This window comes from Sapajus apella, unplaced genomic scaffold (assembly GCF_009761245.1).
Source record: "Sapajus apella isolate SASKATOON/1434 unplaced genomic scaffold, GSC_monkey_1.0 scaffold90, whole genome shotgun sequence".
Lineage (NCBI taxonomy): Eukaryota > Metazoa > Chordata > Mammalia > Primates > Cebidae > Sapajus > Sapajus apella.
Genome location: NW_022437030.1, coordinates 630601 through 649691, shown reverse-complemented (window position 1 = coordinate 649691; position 19091 = coordinate 630601). Strand labels below are relative to the sequence as shown.

Here is a 19091-nt window from a genome sequence, read left to right as displayed (position 1 = left end):
ATGGCGCCATCTCGGCTCACTGCAACCTCCGCCTCCTGGGTTCAGGCAATTCTCCTGCCTCAGCCTCCTGAGTAGCTGGGATTACAGGCACGTGCCACCATGCCCAGCTAATTTTTTGTAGTTTTAGTAGAGACGGGGTTTCACCATGTTGACCAGGATGGTCTCGATCTCTTGACCTCGTGATCCACCCGCCTCGGCCTCCCAAAGTGCTGGGATTACAGGCTTGAGCCACCGCGCCCGGCCTAATTTTTGTATTTTTAAGTAGAGACGGGTTTCATCATGTTGGCCAGGCTGGTCTCGAACCCCTGACCTCGTGATCTGCCTGCCTCAGCCTCCCAAACTGGTGGGATTATAGGCGTGAGCCACTGCGCCCGGCTCCTTCCAGTCTATATTTATATAGCAGCCAGAGAATCTTCGTAAAATATTAATCCAGCTTTACAACTCCACTACTTAAAATTTTCAATCACTTTCCTTTCCATTTATAATAAAATTCAAACATCTTTAGGGCTCCCAAGGCCCTGCCCATCTCAGCCCCTCCTCTCACCCATTCCTGTCATTTACAATGCTTTGCCCGTAACGGTCTTTTCAGTATCGTTTAAATACCCAGCACTATTTAGCCCCAGAATCCTTGGCCTAGATTCTTACCCTACTTCTTCACTGACTCCTATTTCTAGGAGTTAAATGTCACTACCAGAGAGGCTTTCCTTGAAGTCCCCACCTCAATCCTGCAGGAGATGGAGAGCTTAACCTTAAGTGGTTAGCTCATTTTAGAAAAATCACCAGGCAACAACTTGTAGTGTGCATTGACTATGGAGAGTACAATGGGAGATGATGGCTCTAGGTAGCAAAGTTCAGTAGGAAACAACTGGAGCAGTCCAGGAGAGACACAGAATGAATGTATGCAAAAGCAGTGGTCACCTTCAGCTCGGCATAAATTCCATCAGGCTATGAGCTCTCTCAGACCAGTATTATTTAGTAAAAACTTCCTACATCTGAGAGGTCCAATAAACATCAGTTAGTTACAAATGAATGAAAGAACAGTAAACATCAAGAAGACATCAATAGTAATCACTGCTGTTTATTTATGGAGTACTAGGCACCATGGATGAAGGAAGAGAAGGCAGCAGTGGTTAGGAGAATCAGTTCTTCCAGAGTTTGTCTCGGCTCCATTAAGTACTAGCTGGGTGACGTTAAGTAAGTTACTTTACTTCTCTGTGCTTTGAGTTTTTCAAAAGGGGATAGTAATAATGCCTACCAAAGAGGATTTCTGTGAGATTTAAATGTAAAACACTACTTGTCACACATTAGGTACTCAACAAAGATTAGCTGCTTAAAAAGTTGTCACTGCTGTCATCATAACACAAAAAATCATTATTATCATTAGTACTATTACTACCACCACTAGGTACTTCCTAGACATTACTTCATCTTCACAAAGAACTTATGAGGGATATACTATTATCTCCATTCCATAGTTTATAAAATTAAGTGCAAAACAGTTGACGCAAGTTGTTTGGTTTTGGGGGAAAAACCATTTTGTTTATTTTTAATAATTTCAAATTTTGTTTTAGATTTAGGTAACAAACATGTGCAAGTTTGCTATCTGGATATATTACATGAGGCTGAGGTTCGGGGTGTGAATTATTCAGGCAGCGAACAAAGAACCCAACAGTTAGTTTTTCAACCCCTGCTCCTCTCCTTCACTCTCCCCTCTAGCAGTTCCCAGTTTCTACTGCTGTCATGTTTATGTTCATGAGTACCCAATATTTAGCTCCGGCTTAGGAGAACATGCAGTATTTGGTTTTCTGTTGGTGTGTTAATTCACTTAGGATAATGGCCTCCAGCTATATTCATGTTGCTGCAAAGGACATGATTTCATTCTTTCTACAGCTGTGAATTATTCTCTGGTGTATATGTACCACATTTTCTTTATCGAACCCACCGTTGATGGACACCTAGGTTGATTCCATGTCTTTGTTATTGAGTTCACACAATTTGTAAGTATCAACACAAGTATTTAAGTCCAGCTGTATGAGTCTAACATCCATATAATAAGCACATTAAGGCACTGTCTCTCAAAAGAACCAGGACAGTCTCCAGTGTGATAGATACTATATGATTCACTGAACATTTTTTATGTTCCAGGCATTCTTCTGAGCTCTAGGGGTACAGCTGTGAATAAAACAAGTAAGTCTCTGCTTTTTTTTTTTTGAGAACGAGACTCTCTCTGTTGCCCAGGCTGGAGTACAATGGCGCCATCTCAGCTCACTGCAACCTCTGCCTCCTAGGTTCAAGCGATTCTCCAGCCTCAGCCTCCCAAGTAGCTGGGATTACAGGCACGCACCACCACGCCCAGCTAATTTGTGTATTTTTAGTAGAGATGGTGTTTTACTATGTTGGCCAGGATGGTCTCAATCTCTTGACCTCATGATCTGCCCACCTCAGTCTCCCAAAGTGCTGAGTTTACAGGCATGACCCACTGTGCCTGGCCAAGTCTCTGCTTTTATATAGCTTATACTCTAGTGGATGAAGATGAACAGGAAAACTAAGAAGGAAAAAAAAATTACCTAACAGTAAGGACACTGCAGATAATTAAAATTAAGAGTGATGCATCTGGAGGCTACTTAGATTGGGAAGGCAGAAAAAGCCTTTTTAAGAAGGCTACATTTAAGATGAGAACCCAAAACACAACCAGAGGAACAAGCTACCCAAACGGCAGTATAGAGGGCTTTCCAGGCAGAGAAAATAGTTATTACAGAGTGCCTAAATAGCTATACTACAGAGAGCCTAAGGTGCAAATCAGATTGCATCTTACACATGCAAAGACAGCGGTGGAGAAGAGGAACATTCTATGAGGAGGTCAGAGGGGCAGGCAAAAGCCAGATCACCTGAGACTTTGTCATTCAAGGGAAGGGAATGTAGATTTTATTTTTTATTCTTTTATTTTTATTGATTTATTTTTGAGACAGAGTTTCACTCTTTTCACCCAGACTGGAGTGCAATGGTGCAATTTTGGTTCACTGTATTCTCTGCCTCCGGGTTCAAGCAATTCTCCTGCCTCAGCTTCTGAGTAGCTGGGATTACAGGTGCCCACCAGCACGCCCAGCTAATTTTTTGCATTATTAGTAGAGACAGGGTTTTACCATGTTGGCCAGGCTGGTCTCGAACACCTGACTTCAGGTAATCCACCTGCCTCCACCTCCCAAAGTGCTAGGATTACAGGTGTGAACCACCTTGCCTGGCCAGGAATGTAGATTTTATGCTAAGGTAATGACAGATACAATGGGAGCGCTTTAAGCAGGAAAGTGACATGAGTTGACTTACATTTTTTTTAAAGACCCATCTCACTGCTTGGCAGAAAACAGATAGTAGTGAGACAAGAATGTAGAGACAGGAAATCAGTCTATTTCTGTAGTGTAGACCAGAGATAAAAGTGGCTTGGACCAGGGAGGTAGGAGTATATCTGGAGAAAAACAAATTTGGTATGTGTTTTGGGGGTAGAATAGAAAGGTTTTACAGATTAACTGAATGAAAGGGTAAAGGAAAGAGAGGAATAACCCCTGTATTTTTAGCTTAAGTAGCTGGAAGAATAATGGTTTAGTTTAATGAAATGGAGTTATATTTAAGGAGGAACATGAATGGGATAAGAATAAGAGTAGAAAATAAGAGTTCTGTTTTGTTCAGGATACATTTGAAATGCCCATCATATTCCCATTTGGAAATGTGCATAGGTAACTGGATCAGAATCAGGAATTCTAGGGAGTTCCTCTTACTCTTTCTCTGATTTCACAAAAGATTGAAGAGAAAATGGTACAAGGAAAATAGCTTTTAGAATGCCCAATGTGAGTATTCAATAACAATCTAAATGAGCGAGACAAGCTGTTGTGCTCTTCATGAAATCACTTCACTTATGAAATATGAAGCATCATTTTTGCTGAGCATAATGACACAGAAAGAGAGTAAGCCTGAAGGTCAATGAGATTCATGCCAAGGGAGTTAAGTCATATGATATGGCCTCTATTTCCTAAATCTTACAAGATTACAGGGCAAGACCTCGTAAGAAGAGGTCAGAGCTCCAAATAGGATACAATTAAGGAGTGCTTCTGAGAATTCCATCCCACATGAAGGGAGTCCACTGCATACCTGAGACAAAAATATCTTTTAAGTATACATAAAATAACAACTGTTCTACCAGCTATCTAATAGGAGTTTCCACGGAAACCGTCAGAAACAATTTCTTAGAGTTAGTGATTACTGACAAAAATAAGATGGACATAGAGTAAAACAGCTAAATTTACAAAATGGAATGGACCATATTAAATAGCAAAGCTCTATTAATATTAAATTCTGAGTAGCCTGATTCAAGCTAGTTATATTTAAGTATGACAGATTTTCTTAAAATGGCTATTTTGAGGGTAGATATCAAAACGAGAGAGAGATAAGAAATAATATTTGTTGCATATAAGTCATTAGTCTTTAATACACATCAGTAATATTGTAAAAGGCACATACTTTTAGGAAAGATAACTAAAATTTATTGAGCAGTTACTAAACACCAAGTGTTTTGCATACAAACATCTTGTTTAATCTTCGCAATAATCTCTCCAGGTAGGTTTTATTATGTCATTTTTACAAAGCAGGAAGCTGAATCTCAAAAAGATATAACGTGCTCAGATCAAATAGGTAGTAAACAACAGAACCAGAATCAGACCCAGGTATAGGTCAACACAAAATGTACTCTTTCATTAGGCTCTTAAAGGAGGCCACAACCCACAAGAGTCCAGGAAACTCAGGCCTATGTTCTCCTCCAATCACAAGAATCTTTTTGATTAGTTGACGGTTAGATTAGCTAACTAAAAACAAGGCTGCGATATAAATTCCTTAAAAAAAAGTCAGGCATATATAAAATTAAAGGTTTTGTTTTGCCCAGAATATACAATAAAATTTTTACAGGTACTGATTTGCCCATCAAATTAAATTAACAAAAGAAAGTTAATTACAGAACATAAAGAGAAACAAGGAAATGAAAAGACTCAAGTCCTATGTTGAAGCCCACTTATCAGCTGGCTGATAAACTTAGGGAGCCAAGGTAGATAAGCTCATGAGCCATTATAAAAAGGAATAATCTCTTAAATTATCTATGTCATTTAAGAATAAAAGCAAAAATGCCAAGCTATTTCTTACCTCATCACAATATGCTATAACCATTATTCTAAGTAATTGAACTGTATTGCCAAGGTGATTGCTACAGATGACCAACATTGCTAACTTAATATAACTGTAGTGGCCACATGAGAAATGGAAGCAGTCTAAGGTATTGAATACTACATTCCTTCCATAATAATTATTTAATTTATTTTGGCTGTTAAATTTCTTCATAAATTCATGGTATTGTACATATTACTCCAAGGGTCTTTAAAGGGAAACCTGGATATCTTGATCCCTGTTTCAGTTTAAGCAGTCAAAACAAATTACATTCAACCACAGCAAATACTAGTACATTCATAAGCAGAGCACAACTCAAGTATGCACATACAGAAATGCAGGACTCACACTAAATTCAACAAAGGGGAAAAACAAATAAAAAACAAAAAGCAGAAACATATCCAGGAGGAATGTGAAGGCTTAAAATACATAAAACAATGCAAGTACATTGAAAATGAATTTTTCAAAATCAAGATACTACTGGCTTTCACTTTTGGCAATACTGGATATTTTCTAGCCAAAGTACCAATGAAAAGCTCAGCTGTGAAGCCAGGACATGATTTAAAATAATTGTTCAATGAAATCACACAATAAAACACATCCCTATAAAGACAATGTCCAAAGAACTACAATAAGGGAAAGCAAATCATTCCAGTATAAATGCAGTATTTCTAAATAAGAAATTATAAATGCAAACCACTCAGAGTACTGAAATGCAAACACAACAGGCCACATTCAAAATACAATTCAAAGTTAAGCTAACACAAGCAGAAACGGTACTTGCCACTTTAACAGATACAAGTTTTAAGTGTGTCTTTATAGTTTTACTAAGTTTTGGTCAGATGAGCTCCCAAAAAACTGTCAACATTGAAAGTAATTTATAAAGAATCATTCTTTAAAATGGATCGTAACACTAAAGTTTAATATTTTTCTAGTCTGTTTCTCGGTGCATTCCATTTCAATTTGATGATACAGTACTGGAAAAGCTTCTTGTATATGTCTTCAAACACCTACGTAATGTTAAAGCACAGTTCTTGGGTTTAGAAATTTTCAGGACTGTTGATGCATAAAAGCTATCTTTAAGCATTCTATTTCCCCATTACTACTCAATGACTCTGCTAGTACTTAAAACCACTTTCCTTCTTAGTAGGAAAGCTAAGATGGAAAACAGAGCTTAGTGCTTATAACGAAAGAAAACACAGTCTAGGATATCTGTCCTCCTGTTCTTTTAGTTCAAAAATAAAATCAGAAACCAATTGGCATTGTTACATATAATATTTTGTCGTTTAGCAAATGACACCTAAAGATAGAAATCACTTTAGTATCTTGAAGAGTAAGTTTTTGTTTTCTCCATTTGGTTCTTCCTTAAGCTCTTTCCTATTTATTTTCTTCAAGATTTTCCTCCTCTGTCTTCCCAGAACAGGACTTGAAATATAAATGAAAACGAATGAAGAGGGAGAAACACTTCTGAAACTCTATGGTGAAGCCAAGGAGTTTTCACTGTGTTGGTGGTGCTCATCTTACATTTATCTGTTCATGAGTCCTGAGGCTTGAAATACTCTGCTAAGAGACATTACAGAAAAAGTAGCCTCTTAACAGCAGGCTTCTCCGTGTTTTCTAGCACATAATAGGTTTTAAATGGCCCAAGTTAGGCCACAACTACAGAAAAGGGCTCTAAATGCTTCAGTTTTCATTTCAGCTATGTGGCCACCTAACAAAATGTGTTTCTTCTTCTGTAAAGTGAGACTATATACATCCAAAGGCCTGGTTCCTAATGGGAATCCATATGTAATCATGTCTGTGTCCATGAATCCCCCAGAAATTGTTTTCAAAATCCTGTGTACACATCTGGGGAGCAATTGCATAGCTTTCATCCAGCTCTCAAAGGGGTACATTAACATAACAATCAAAGAGTCACTGTCCCAATATCTGTTCCAGCCCTTATACCTGGAAGCCACAGGATAAAAGCCAAAGCACATGGCCTTAAAATATTGCCTGGGACAAGTCACTTCCTGTCTGTGAAAACGTATATATTAATAGCCTGCTTCACAGTAAGCTGATGAAGAATAGATGAATGGGATGTTGACCACAAATTTCTAATTCGTAAAAGCTACTTCCATTGCGGCAAGAAGACAAAAAGCATTTAAGAAATACACTATGTGCACATTTAACAATGAAGGTTCCCAGACACTAAGGAACTGCATCTGCTCAAACAGCTTGCAAGTATCAGGGCAGGCACTCCACTCTCTGTCCTTTTCACATCCCACATGTGAAGAACACAACAGGCCACATTCAAAACACAATGCAAAGTTAAGCCTCACACCAGTCTGGTACTCAGGCTTGGGCCCAGCAAAGAAGAAATAAAGACATAATGATATCTTATGGTGACATCAACCTTTAGAAACAAAGGGATTTAAAATTACCAAGTGACCCTTTCGGGGTCTACAACACTTACCAGACCTTAAGAAAGCAGAAGACGAGGAGACGACTGCATCAGGTGAGCAGGCCATTTCAAATTGTTGGCTCTAATCATAAGCGTCCCAGGCTAAGCTATAGCAATTTTAAAACTGTTTAGTGAAGGTTAGAAGCAATCAGTGTTAAATTAATTGAAAGCAGTGTGAGCAGTTATTAACATGATGCAATGCGCAACAAAGGCAGTAACTAAGAATCATTGTAATTTTATTTTCTCTTTTATGACTTGAAAATGTGATTTTCTTCGCTTTGATAAATTACACTTGCTCATATGGATGAGGCAGGAACTATATAATATCCACTTATTAAACATATAAAAGTAGTATCCTCTATTGTGCAGTGAAGTAATTATGCTACTATGTAACAATGCTCAAACTCTGTGGGGAGGACTCTACACCAGAGTCAGGTTAGTGGAAGTTTTGAACAAAGCCCTGTTTATATATTTTTCTAAAAGTAACAAACAGAATCAAGTTGATTGTTTCTAATGACATAGGAAGTTATTAACTCAAGAGTTATTAACTTTATCATCTGTACTTCATATAGTTATAAGAATGTGAAACCTGAAATTTAACTACTAATTTGGAGGGATGACTTCAACTGGTATCTCCTTTTACTACTACAATGTAAACACATAGGAACATTCAACATTGATATTATGCACTTTGCACATAACACTGGATTTAAATAACTGCATTCAACAGTTAACACTAGAATTCTTTTTCTCAGCTAAGAAAAGAGAAGTAAGGTTTTCAAAGCTTACTGTTATGACATGCATTTCAGAGGAAACAAAGACTGATGAAGAAAATAAACTCTATGTGCTTAGGAAGGGAAAAGAGAAATGTTGCAAAAATATATGTTGGGGGCAGTACTCAGGTTCCTGTAAGAAAACTCTGGTTACTTTCTTTGTTCAGACATAACCAATCCAATAACACTTTTTATATCCAGATAGCCACATTGTTAGTAGCCAAATCAATATTCCTATATGAGACCAAAAAAAATTTAAGAAAAAGTATGAAACAAATACATGTGACTATTCCAAGTCACTTTATTGATTCTCAGTAGTATTAAGGACAACTTTTTGAAAACATTCTCTCATATTTCATAGTTGGTAATTTTACTATAACCCTAAATAAAACAGAACTTTTTGTAAGGTATAAAAAACAGAATGAAATTGGCAATAAAGGTTAGGTGTATGATTTCTGAAATTAGATTTTCAGAAATTAGATTTACTTTCTCCAAATTAAAAAAAAAAAAAAAAGTCAGTATGTACAACAGACAACTAAGAACTTCATAAAGGCGAAAAAGCCTAAAATATAAGGGGCATATATTAGCTGAGAAAATAATTTTATTTTATTTTTTCTGAGATGGAGTTTCGCTCTGTCGCCCAGGCTGGAGTGCAGTGGTGCGAACTCTACTCACTGCAATCTCCACCTCCTGGGTTCAAGCGATTCTCCTGCCTCAGCCTCCCGAGTAGCTAGGATTACAGGCGCATGCCACCACGCCCAGCTAATTTTTTTTATTTTTAATAAAGACGGGGTTTCACCATGTTGGCCAGGCTAATCTCGAACTCCTGACCTTAGGTGATCCGCCCTCCTCGGCCTCCCAAAGTGCTGGGATTACAGGCGTGAGCCACCGTGCCCAGCCGAAAATAATTTCTTAATAGCAATGCAAGTGCAAAGTGAATTTTCTTAGCTAATCCCTTTCACATCCCCTAATATGACAGTCAATTCTTTCAAAGGGAAGCTCCTTAGCTGAAAATCTGCGTTCTACCTTCCACCTTTCCCGTTTAAGTGCATGCTTTTTGCTTAAGCTTAACTCCAGCCAGCCAGGAAATACGGGAAGTTTTCATCCCGGCTTTAAGAGGAGTTTTCAGCCACAAGTGCTGATAACTCCACAAGTCATGACGCTGCAATTTGAACAAGTCAGTTCGGGACATTTGGAACTGTTCAAACTGCCTACAAGGCACCTTCTGACCTCCAGGCTCTCGGGCTTGGAAAATCTGGGGCCACTTGCCTAAGGATGGAGCCCTCCTCCTTCTGAGCCCTAACTATGCACTTCATGACCTGAGGCCCAGCCTCCTTCAGTTTCTGCTACACAGATGACAGGTCTACTGCTTAGAACCCGTGGGAAATGTAAAAGGGATATAAGACATAAGGTTAGGAGCAGTCGCCGGCTCTCTGCAGCCAGAGCGTAGCTACAACATCTGACTTGATCTGATTAAGCTATCTGACTTGGGCGGAGAACACTCACAGGGAGGGTACACTCCCTTTCCCAGGAATATACTGCCGCCTGATTTCTAAGTTAGAAGACTCTAAGGGAAGTCAGGACCGCTACCTACTTTCCAAGTGGGGATCACAACCTGAAAAGAGTTGGGGGCACACACAGAGTGGAGTTGGCATTGCCATCTAATTTTTAGAGGTGGAAGAAGATATCAGAAGCAAGGCCGAGGCCGCCACCTGCTTTCTATGGGGAACTCGGGGCACAGGTTCATTCCCAGGACTCCCACCTGCCTCCCACAAAGGTGCTTGAGAGAAAGCACCACCCAAGGTGCTCGAGTAGGGGGGCGGCGCCCCAGTCAGCCAAACCTGAGCGCTTGGTCCGAGCTCTTCGCTCCAAGACCTTCCAGCTCACTTCGGCCATGAGCCCGGCCGCCCCCGCCATCGCGCTCCTGCAGCCGCCTTGGCCACCGCCCCCAGGGCAGCCTGTCAGCAGTGCCCGCTCGGCCACGCCCCCCGCACGACACTGTCGGGAGGCGCGCCTGCCGGAAGTGAGCGTCAGGACGACTTTCACCCTAGCTCCACAGCCTTTTTAGCGTCGGAAGGGCTGCCCTAGAGGGAGAGAGAAAAAGGAGTCGGCAGCGGCTTGTACGCGTTCCCGGGCTGCGCGCCTACTCTCTCCGCTGGTGGCGCGGTGCTTTGCGGCTGCCGTCAAGCGCGGCGCTGGGCCGGCGGGCGGGGGCCGAGGGGCTGCCATGGCGGCGGCGGGCCGGCTGCCGAGCTCTTGGGCGCTGCTGGCGCCGCTCCTCGCGGGGCTTGCACTACTGGGAGTCGGGCCGGTCCCAGCGCGGGCGCTGCACAACGTCACGGCCGAGCTCTTTGGGGCCGAGGCCTGGGGCACCCTTGCGGCTTTCGGGGACCTCAACTCCGACAAGCAGACGGACCTCTTCGTACTGCGGGAAAGTCAGTGTTTGCCGGGCCCTCCCTCTGTTCGCTGTCTGTGTGCCCCTCCCGGTGTTCCCCAAACCCATTGCCCAATGGCCGGTTCTTCCGCATTTCCTGGCCCTTCTCTCCCAGCCCTGTGGCCTTCCCTTTAGCATTCTTAACAGATTGTCCTTTTGCACCACCTTTTCCAATCCCAGGTTCTGACCCAGCCACCCTACAGTTTGACCTACCCCCAAAAGCCCTGACAGCACCCCAGGTTTTTTCCTAAGAGGCCTGCGGCCTCCACCCACTCACCCTACCCTCTTCTCCCCATGGAATCACCTGCCTTCCAAAGTGCTTCCTGATTCCCAGGAATCTTCGTAGCTTGCCTTAACGTTCGCTCCTAAGGCCCTCTCCTTTCTGTTTTGCTTCAGTCTTCCTTCCCCATTGATGAACAGGAAAAGGTGCAACTTGACAATTTCTTCTCATAGGGGCCTTCTCCTTGCCTCCCCACCTACCTAATTCACCACCCCTCTCTTTGTCAAGGCCACAGCTTTCTTTGAAGTGAATGTGCCCTCAAGGGCCTAAACACTGAACAGCTCACACAAGCGTTTTTGAAGGACCACTGATAAACCCAATGCCTCCTTGGGAAAGCATTCTCAAACTACAGAAATTTCTCTCTTGAGCTGCCTTTCTTTCGTGTACACCTTCCTCACCTTGGTCATCACCTTAGTGTTCCAAATCTCTACTTTCTTTGCTAATATGTTCTTGGAAATTCTTTGCTTTAGCCATCATTTACAAAAAACTAATTTTTTTATAAATCTTGATGCTGACAGTGGGCGTTGTTGCAGGGGGTGGTCCTTACCATTCTTGAGTACCCACAGAAGCAGATGTGGCTTAAAGATCAATGCCATGAAGGAAGGAAGTGAAGAGCTACTCAGAGCTTGCCTGACAGGATCTTGATCCAGACTTGGGGCCCTTGCCAGGATGCAGAGCCTTTTACAGACTCTGAATATTTTCCCAATGTTTTTGACTCCTCATTTAGCAATGTACTGCCAAACCTGTTGCTACCCTGACCAAACTGGATACAGAGAGTGGCCTTGACTTTAAAGATGGCCTGTGTTTGATTAAACAGTTCCAAAAGTCTGTCTCAATGAGTACTAATTGAGCTCGAAGAACGTATCAGCCTCTGTAGGATGGTTCCATAGGTGGAGGGTCTTGGAGGATTCAGATTTTCTCCTTACATGCTTAATTACATCCATGCTGTCAGATATTTACAATGGGAGTTCCTGCATCCTTGGGGTCATGCATCTATGTAATGAACCAAACAGCATTACAAGGGACAGCATTGCTAGATTCAGGGAAGACAAGTCTTGACATGTAATATAGTTATAAGGCATCATCTTTATATTGTTCTTTTAAGTCAACCAGTCTGACTTCTTGCAGAATCCACTGGCTTCAGTTTCTCTTGATGAACTGCTTTTTCCCATGTTCTTCCTTTCTGTTCCTTTGCTGCTTTCAACATTGAACTTGTGACATAATATTAGGCATCCCCATTGGACTAGTGGGACTGTCCTTGAGAGGGCAGATGAACTGGAGTAGAATAAGTTTTCTTGTTAAGAACAGTGCTCAGAAACCCTCTTGTAACCTGATTGGGTGTCTTACCAAGAAACATTTTTCTAATATATATTTGTTTCTTTTAGGAAATGACTTAATCGTCTTTTTGGCAGACCAGAATGCACCCTATTTTAAACCCAAAGTCAAGATATCTTTCAAGTAAGTACATATATGATCATTTTGATAAAACAGTCATTAATGTAATAATAGATATGCAGTTGCTGATTAGATTGTCTTTAAAGTCAGTCTTACCTGTGGTGTTGGGATGCAAAACCACTGGTTGTGAGATGTGAGTAGCAAGTGATTTGTTTGGAAAAATAGTGAAAGTACCAAAGTTTAAAAATGACTTAAATAAAATTTGAGTGGATCCAGCTTTGTTTGTATATATAAACACCCTTTATTTCCTTGCAATCTCATATCCTTTCTTGAATGTGTCTCGATCTGTGCCTCATCTTGAGGGAGCAGTCACTCACAGGAGTCTCATTATGATGGCAGTGTGTTTTGTGAAAGAGCGGACTATGTTGCGGTGGGGAAAAAGTCAGTGTTCTAATTTTTTTGTTTAATTGATTGATGGATGGTGAATTTTAAGGTTGACTTGGAAGGATCAAGTTTTTTCAATTATCTGAAATTTTAAAATGCTCAAGTAATAGTTATTGTTTTTCTTTTCTGTGGTTGGCATTGCATGAAACAGTGGCCACCCCCACATCTCTACCTCCATGATAGTAACACAACACAGTTGTGAAACTACAAGCAGCAAGCATTTGTGACTGTCTGAATTCAGGCAAGAAGAGATGGGTCAGTGCAGGCCAAAGGGGCAGCTTCCAGCGTCATGAACTTGAGCTTGACCTTAGTATAAATAAAAAGTTAGGTGAAGATGTTCAACTTTGGGGACCGAGCATTTATGAGAGATAAAAGTAAGAGCAGCATGTTTTGAAGAGGTGGTAGAAAGATCTGCCTAACAAAAGTGGAAGGTACCGTTTGGGAAGTTAAGGACTAAGAACATGAGATAAGAAGGCTACACTGGGAGCCTTCAGAAATTGCAAAAAGAGTTTGAACAAAGTCTCATTTAAAAGAGGGGAATCATCAGGTCCTTGTGCAAAGGAGAGATGACGAAAACAATATTTTAAGTTGATTTACTGGTGAAGCATATGCAGAATGAATTAGTTTGTAGAAGATTAAAGACTACTTAGAAAACCGTTTTTAAAAATTCCCTGTGTGGGCTAATTAGTTCTCAGACTCTACAGTATTTTATGTAACCTCAAACTCATGTTAAAAAAAAATGGCCTTTAAGTAGAACTTTGAGGGGAAACTTATAAATGGATACGTAGGAACTTATTTCCCTTGAGAAATGTTTCTGGGTGGTGACTGTCAGCATGCTAGGAGTAAGAAGAAACTGAAGTTGGTCAGTGTATATGAGAAGTGAGCTAACTGCCTAGAGGTGAATTTTTTTTTTTTTCTGATTAGAAATTAAGGAAATTTAAAGGATGTAAAAGGCATGTATTCCGATAAGTTAAAACAAATATCCCAGTTTTTTTTTTTTTTTTTTTTTTTTTTTTTTTTTGAGGTGGAGTGTCACTCTGTCACCAGGCTGGAGTGCAGTGGCGTGATCTCGGCTCACTGCAACTTCTACCTCCCGGGTTCAAGCAATTCTCCTGCCTCAGCCTCCCGAGTAGCTGGGACTACAGGTGCAATACCACGCCCAGCTAATTTTTGTATTTTTAGTATGGAGAGATTTCACTGTGTTGGCCAGGATGGTCTCGGTCTCTTGACCTTGTGATCCGCCCACCTCGGCCTCCCATAGTGCTGGGATTACAGGCGTGAGCCACTGCACCTGGCCCCAGTTAATTTTTTTATTAATGCAATGTACTTTCAAAATTTAGTAACTCTTGTTTGTGTTTTAATTTAGAATAATTTTCAAAGCAAATTAACTATTCTTCACCCTTTTTCTCCCCTATACCCCTATTTCTCTCTCAGATGCAACCACTTTTAAGACCTGTAGCTGATTCTTCTAGTGTTTATTACTATATTTTATAATAAAATTTTACACTAATTTCTTGAATTATCATTTTTAAATATTCATTTCGTTTCTTTTTTAATTAACATAAGTAAATTATTTACATTGTCCTAGTTTAGTTAAATCAGTAATCATTGTTTACATTTTAACCATGTAGTGTCTGTGTAATTCAGAACCAAGTAGTGTACAATATTTCTTTTTTTCAGACAGAGTCTCACTCTTGTTGCCCCAGCTGGAGTGCAGTGGCGCGATCTCAGCTTACTGCAGCCTCCATCTCCTGGGTTCAAGTGATTCTCCCACCTCAGTCTCCTAAGTAGCTGTGATTACAGGCGCCTGCCACCACGCCTGGCTAATTTTTTGTATTTTTAGTAGAGATGGGGTTTCACCATGTTGGCCAGGCTTGTCTTAAACTCCCAACCTAGGTGATCCACCCACCTTGGCCTCCCAAAGTGCTGGGATAGTATTTCATTTTTTGTGTAGCTTGCCCTACTGGAGTAAATTATTGCTTTTTTAAAAATCAATTGCATAGTTTTCTATGTACGTATCCTTAATTCTTTGCAGATATTCCCTCATATTAGCCATATACCTATCATGCATTTTTGTTTTTCCCATTGGATCTGGTACATTCCTATTCAGTCTGGATTCATTCTCCACGCCTTTTGCAGGATTATTCTATCACAGTTTAAAAAAGAAATTTCCTCATTTACTTCACAGAGGTGCATGCTTTAGGAGATTCCTGAGAAAGGATGCATGATGAGTCCTGTCATGTCCAAAAGCTTTTGATACGCTGTCTTAACACTTTAGCTTATTGTGGTCTAGCTTCATGGGTTACTGTTTTAAGATTCAATCCTATTTTTTCTCCTAATCTTTCAAATGTAAATTGTTTTAATTTTGGAAGCTATTGGAGTCTTTTCTTTTTCCATTTTGTTCTCATTTCATGATTATGTGCCTTGGTGTAGATTTGTTTTTCTCTTTTTATCGAGCCAGGGTCTTTCTGTGTCACCCAGGTGACAAAAGAGTACAGTGACAAAATCATGGCTCACGGTAGCCACATAATCCTGGGCTCAAGCTGTCCTCCCACCTTCGCCTTCCAGTACTGCAATTACAGGAATGATTATTTTTTTACTTATTATGCTAGGCATTATGTGGGCCCTTTCAAGCTAGAGGCCTCTATCCTTGGAGGCTTTTTGAAATAACTCTTATATTATTAAATATTTCCTTGAAAATTTTTTTTGTTTTTTTCAGGAATTCCTATCAGTGGATTGTTAGTCTGCCTGGGTTCATCCTTTTTTCCTTTATCTTATCTGTTGTTTTTTTTTAATCATTTTGTTTCATTTTCCTTTGCAGGAGGTTTTCTCAACTTTATCTTCTAAGTCCATTTTTTTTTTTTGAGATGGAGTCTCACTCTTTTGCCCAGGCTAGAGTGCAGTGGCACAATCTTGGCTCATTGCAATCTCCACCTCCTGGGTTCAAGCGATTCTCCTGCCTCAGCCTCCTGAGTAGCTAGGATTAGAGATGCACACCACCATGCCTGGCTATTTTTTGTATTTTTTTTTCCCAACTCTGTTAGCTGTTCCAAGGAATATTTTTTGTATTTTTAATACCAACGAGGTTTCACCATGTTGGTCAGGCTGGTCTCAAACACCTGACCTCAAGTGATCCGCCTACCTCCACCTCCTGAAGTGCTGGGATTACAGGCGTGAACTAGCACTCCCAGCCAGGTGTCACATTTTTAATTTCTGAGTTTTTTGTTTATTTTCTCACTGATATTGTCTTTAGCATACTGTTGTTGTGTTTTTTTTAATAGGCAGGCTTTCTTAAGTGTAATTTTGAAGTTTTCTTTTGTTGCATTAGCTCTGTTTTCTTCAGGTTCCTTATTGTTATTTGTTTTAGCTCTCTTTAATAGTCAAAGTTTTCTTTAGAAGGCAGGTGTCTACTCATATTTCCAAGTAAGATGCTAAAGAAATCATTGGGAATGCATTGCCTAGTAGGACTTGTCTACTGTCTTTTGCCCTGCAAGTATATTCTTGACAAACTAACATTCTAGAAGTAGAGTAGAGCTGTGGGCAAGGGTTAAATTATTCCTTTTGTTGATTTTGGTTAAGTGCTGTTTTTAGCTTAAGGCCAAAACCTTACCCATTACTGTAACTTAAATCCTTAATTCCTGAGGCTTTCCAGAAATACACCACTTGGTTCTTACCTTGCTGAGTGAGAGGGAGTAAGGACTGACCACTGATGCATTCAGAAAATAATTATCTATAGTCTATTTGGAAATTTGCTGTTTTGCTATTCGTTCTAAGTAGAATTAAATATAAAATGAATTTAAGGGCTAATTTTTGCTTGGGTCACTCAAACAAGACACCAGGATGTTAAGTTTTCAAGATTCATATAAATAATTTTAGAATTATTTTATTGATAAAATATATCAATACCTGTGAAAAAGGAAAACATTTAAAAATATATAAAATTAGGTATATGTTTGGATGCCGTATTGATTGCCAAATTTGGTTTAAAAAATTCCATTCTTAAAAAATAAATAAACAAAACAAAACAAAAAAATTTCCATTCTTAAATTACTAGCTTTCAAAAAGAAAATTTTTTTTTTAATTTTTACTGTATATTTTGAATTTATATTAAAATCCAAACCAAATATTTTATAAATAATATCTTTTAATTGAAAAAAATCCCAGCAATGTTTCTTGCTGCTTTGCCAGTTTGAGCCTCCATTTGTTAGAAACACCATCCAAATGTCTTGGTGTCCTTCACAAAGGAACTGTACTAGCCAATGCTTGAACATAATAAACAAGTTTTCTCTCCACATATTTCAGATTTGTCTTGTTTCTTGAGACTATTCTGCATTCATTCTGAACTCTTGTAGACCAAAGAGGTCTAAATATATGAGGGATGAAAAGATAGGAAAGAGAAGGCGATCAGTCAGTTATGTGAAACTTTTAAAGTTTTATGTTGAAAATATTTTTGTATGGTAAAAATATAGAGATGTCCTTTTCCATTACAACTTGTCTGATATTTGTAAATGCTCGTTTCTTTTAGGAATCACAGTGCATTGATAACAAGTGTAGTCCCTGGGGATTATGATGGAGATTCACAAATGGATGTCCTTCTGACATATATTCCCAAAAATCATGCCAAGAGTGATTTAGGAGCTGTTATCTTCTGGGGACAAAATCAAACATTAGGTGAATTTGTTTTAAGAATTTTTAATATTTATCATTGAATATGAAGGTAAATGTAACAAAATATTGTTCTGAAATCAGTTCAAAAATACTGTTCTTGGGTGTCAGTAATGGTAAAATATTTTCTCAAAGTTTATTTCCCGATTTTTCTTTTTCAACTCTGAACTGGGTACGGGTCAGTTCTACAGGCAGACTTCACTCTTACTAGCTTAAAGAGGACAGAGATTTATTAAAGGGTTTTAATGGCTTGCAGAACTATTGGGATGGCTAAAGAATAAACTCTAGGTTGAGCTTTCAGGAGCAATCCCAGTATCATCCAAAAAGCTACCACCTCTTTCACCTATCTGAAGTGGCCAGTTACACAGCTGCTGCCAGAATGATGCTATGCTTGCAGTGATTCTCACTAGCAAAATGAATGCTGCACCTCGTCTCTTGATACTCCCAAATTCAGTGAGCAGACACAGATAGAAATAGCAGAGAAACAGCCTTTGCCTCATTCATGCCTTTAAGACTCAGAGTGTATCTGATTGGCAAGGCTTAACTTTTATTCAGCATCTCAGATGCAAGGATATGTAGAAAATGCTATTTTTGGTTTCTAGTCTCCTCAGCACAGGAAAGCACAGAAAAGTTGAAGTATAGTTTGAGAGTCAGTCTATCATATCTAGTCACAAACCGTCAAGCCTTATCTGAAAAGCTGATTAGTTATACCTGAATAGGCAACTTTGTTCATGAAGCAAAACTTCAGTCATGTTCTCTGCACCATTTGTGAATGTAAACAGTAATCTCAATACATTATATTCATTGAGTCAATAAGTATTTACAGAAGGAGTACCATGTACAAAGTACTGCTTGTATGTAAGCATGGACATTTTAGAGCCAGGAGGTTTTGCGTATATTGCCTTCTTTATACCAAAACCCTGTTGTCAGCTGCTCTAGTACTGAATTGTGTAAATACAAAGACTCAGTTAGGAAATATTTACATGCATACCTTAAAAGGAAATTATTGTAATGCTAGTCTTCACTATAGAATATACTCTCCCAATATTTTGTCTTCACAAGTTTGATGTTTATTCTAACTAGCCTTATAGTATCTCATTTATGATAATAGTTGGAATAAGTCAGAGATAAATCTTGAAAAGAGTAGAAGAGTATTTTTTCCTAAGTGTAGATATCAAAAGTAATATAAAATTCCTGCCAATTTCTGTGTGTATATATATCTTTTTGCAGATCCTAACAATATGACCATACTCAATAGAACTTTTCAAGATGAGCCACTAATTATGGAGTAAGTATGTGCTTGCTTCCTTTGAAATGATTTCAAACTTAAACATAAAATCTTCACATAGGAAACTACTTTGCTAAGTAATGTAAACACTAAATCCACTCAGAGGCCTGTACCCTTGATTATATTGTATTTATTTGCCATCCAATAGGAAAAAGAAAAATGAA

At 39.4% G+C, this 19091-nt stretch overlaps 2 protein-coding genes across 7 annotated transcripts in view; one reads left to right on the top strand and one right to left on the bottom strand.

Annotated features, from left to right (window-relative positions):
* Positions 1-10389, bottom strand: part of PHKB (phosphorylase kinase regulatory subunit beta) — a 240712-nt gene extending 230323 nt beyond the window's left edge. Inside the window, exons 1-2 of one of the 6 annotated variants that reach the window (XM_032255595.1) lie at positions 10263-10383; positions 7661-7772 (exon numbers count right to left, since the gene is read on the bottom strand). In XM_032255595.1, coding sequence (XP_032111486.1) covers positions 7661-7715 — 55 coding nt within the window. In that variant the 5' untranslated portion in view covers positions 7716-7772; positions 10263-10383. Of the gene's footprint in view, positions 1-7660; positions 7773-10183; positions 10202-10262 lie in introns of those variants that run through there. The other 5 variants (XM_032255596.1, XM_032255597.1, XM_032255593.1 and 2 more) reach the window with 5 other exon arrangements.
* Positions 10390-10499: 110 nt separating this feature from the next.
* The window catches only part of ITFG1 (integrin alpha FG-GAP repeat containing 1), a 295251-nt gene continuing 286659 nt past the window's right edge, over positions 10500-19091 (top strand). Inside the window, exons 1-4 of the mRNA XM_032255603.1 lie at positions 10500-10856; positions 12521-12593; positions 17500-17645; positions 18870-18927. Of these exons, the coding sequence (XP_032111494.1) occupies positions 10649-10856; positions 12521-12593; positions 17500-17645; positions 18870-18927 (485 nt within the window). The 5' untranslated portion in view covers positions 10500-10648. The remainder of the gene's footprint in view (positions 10857-12520; positions 12594-17499; positions 17646-18869; positions 18928-19091) is intronic.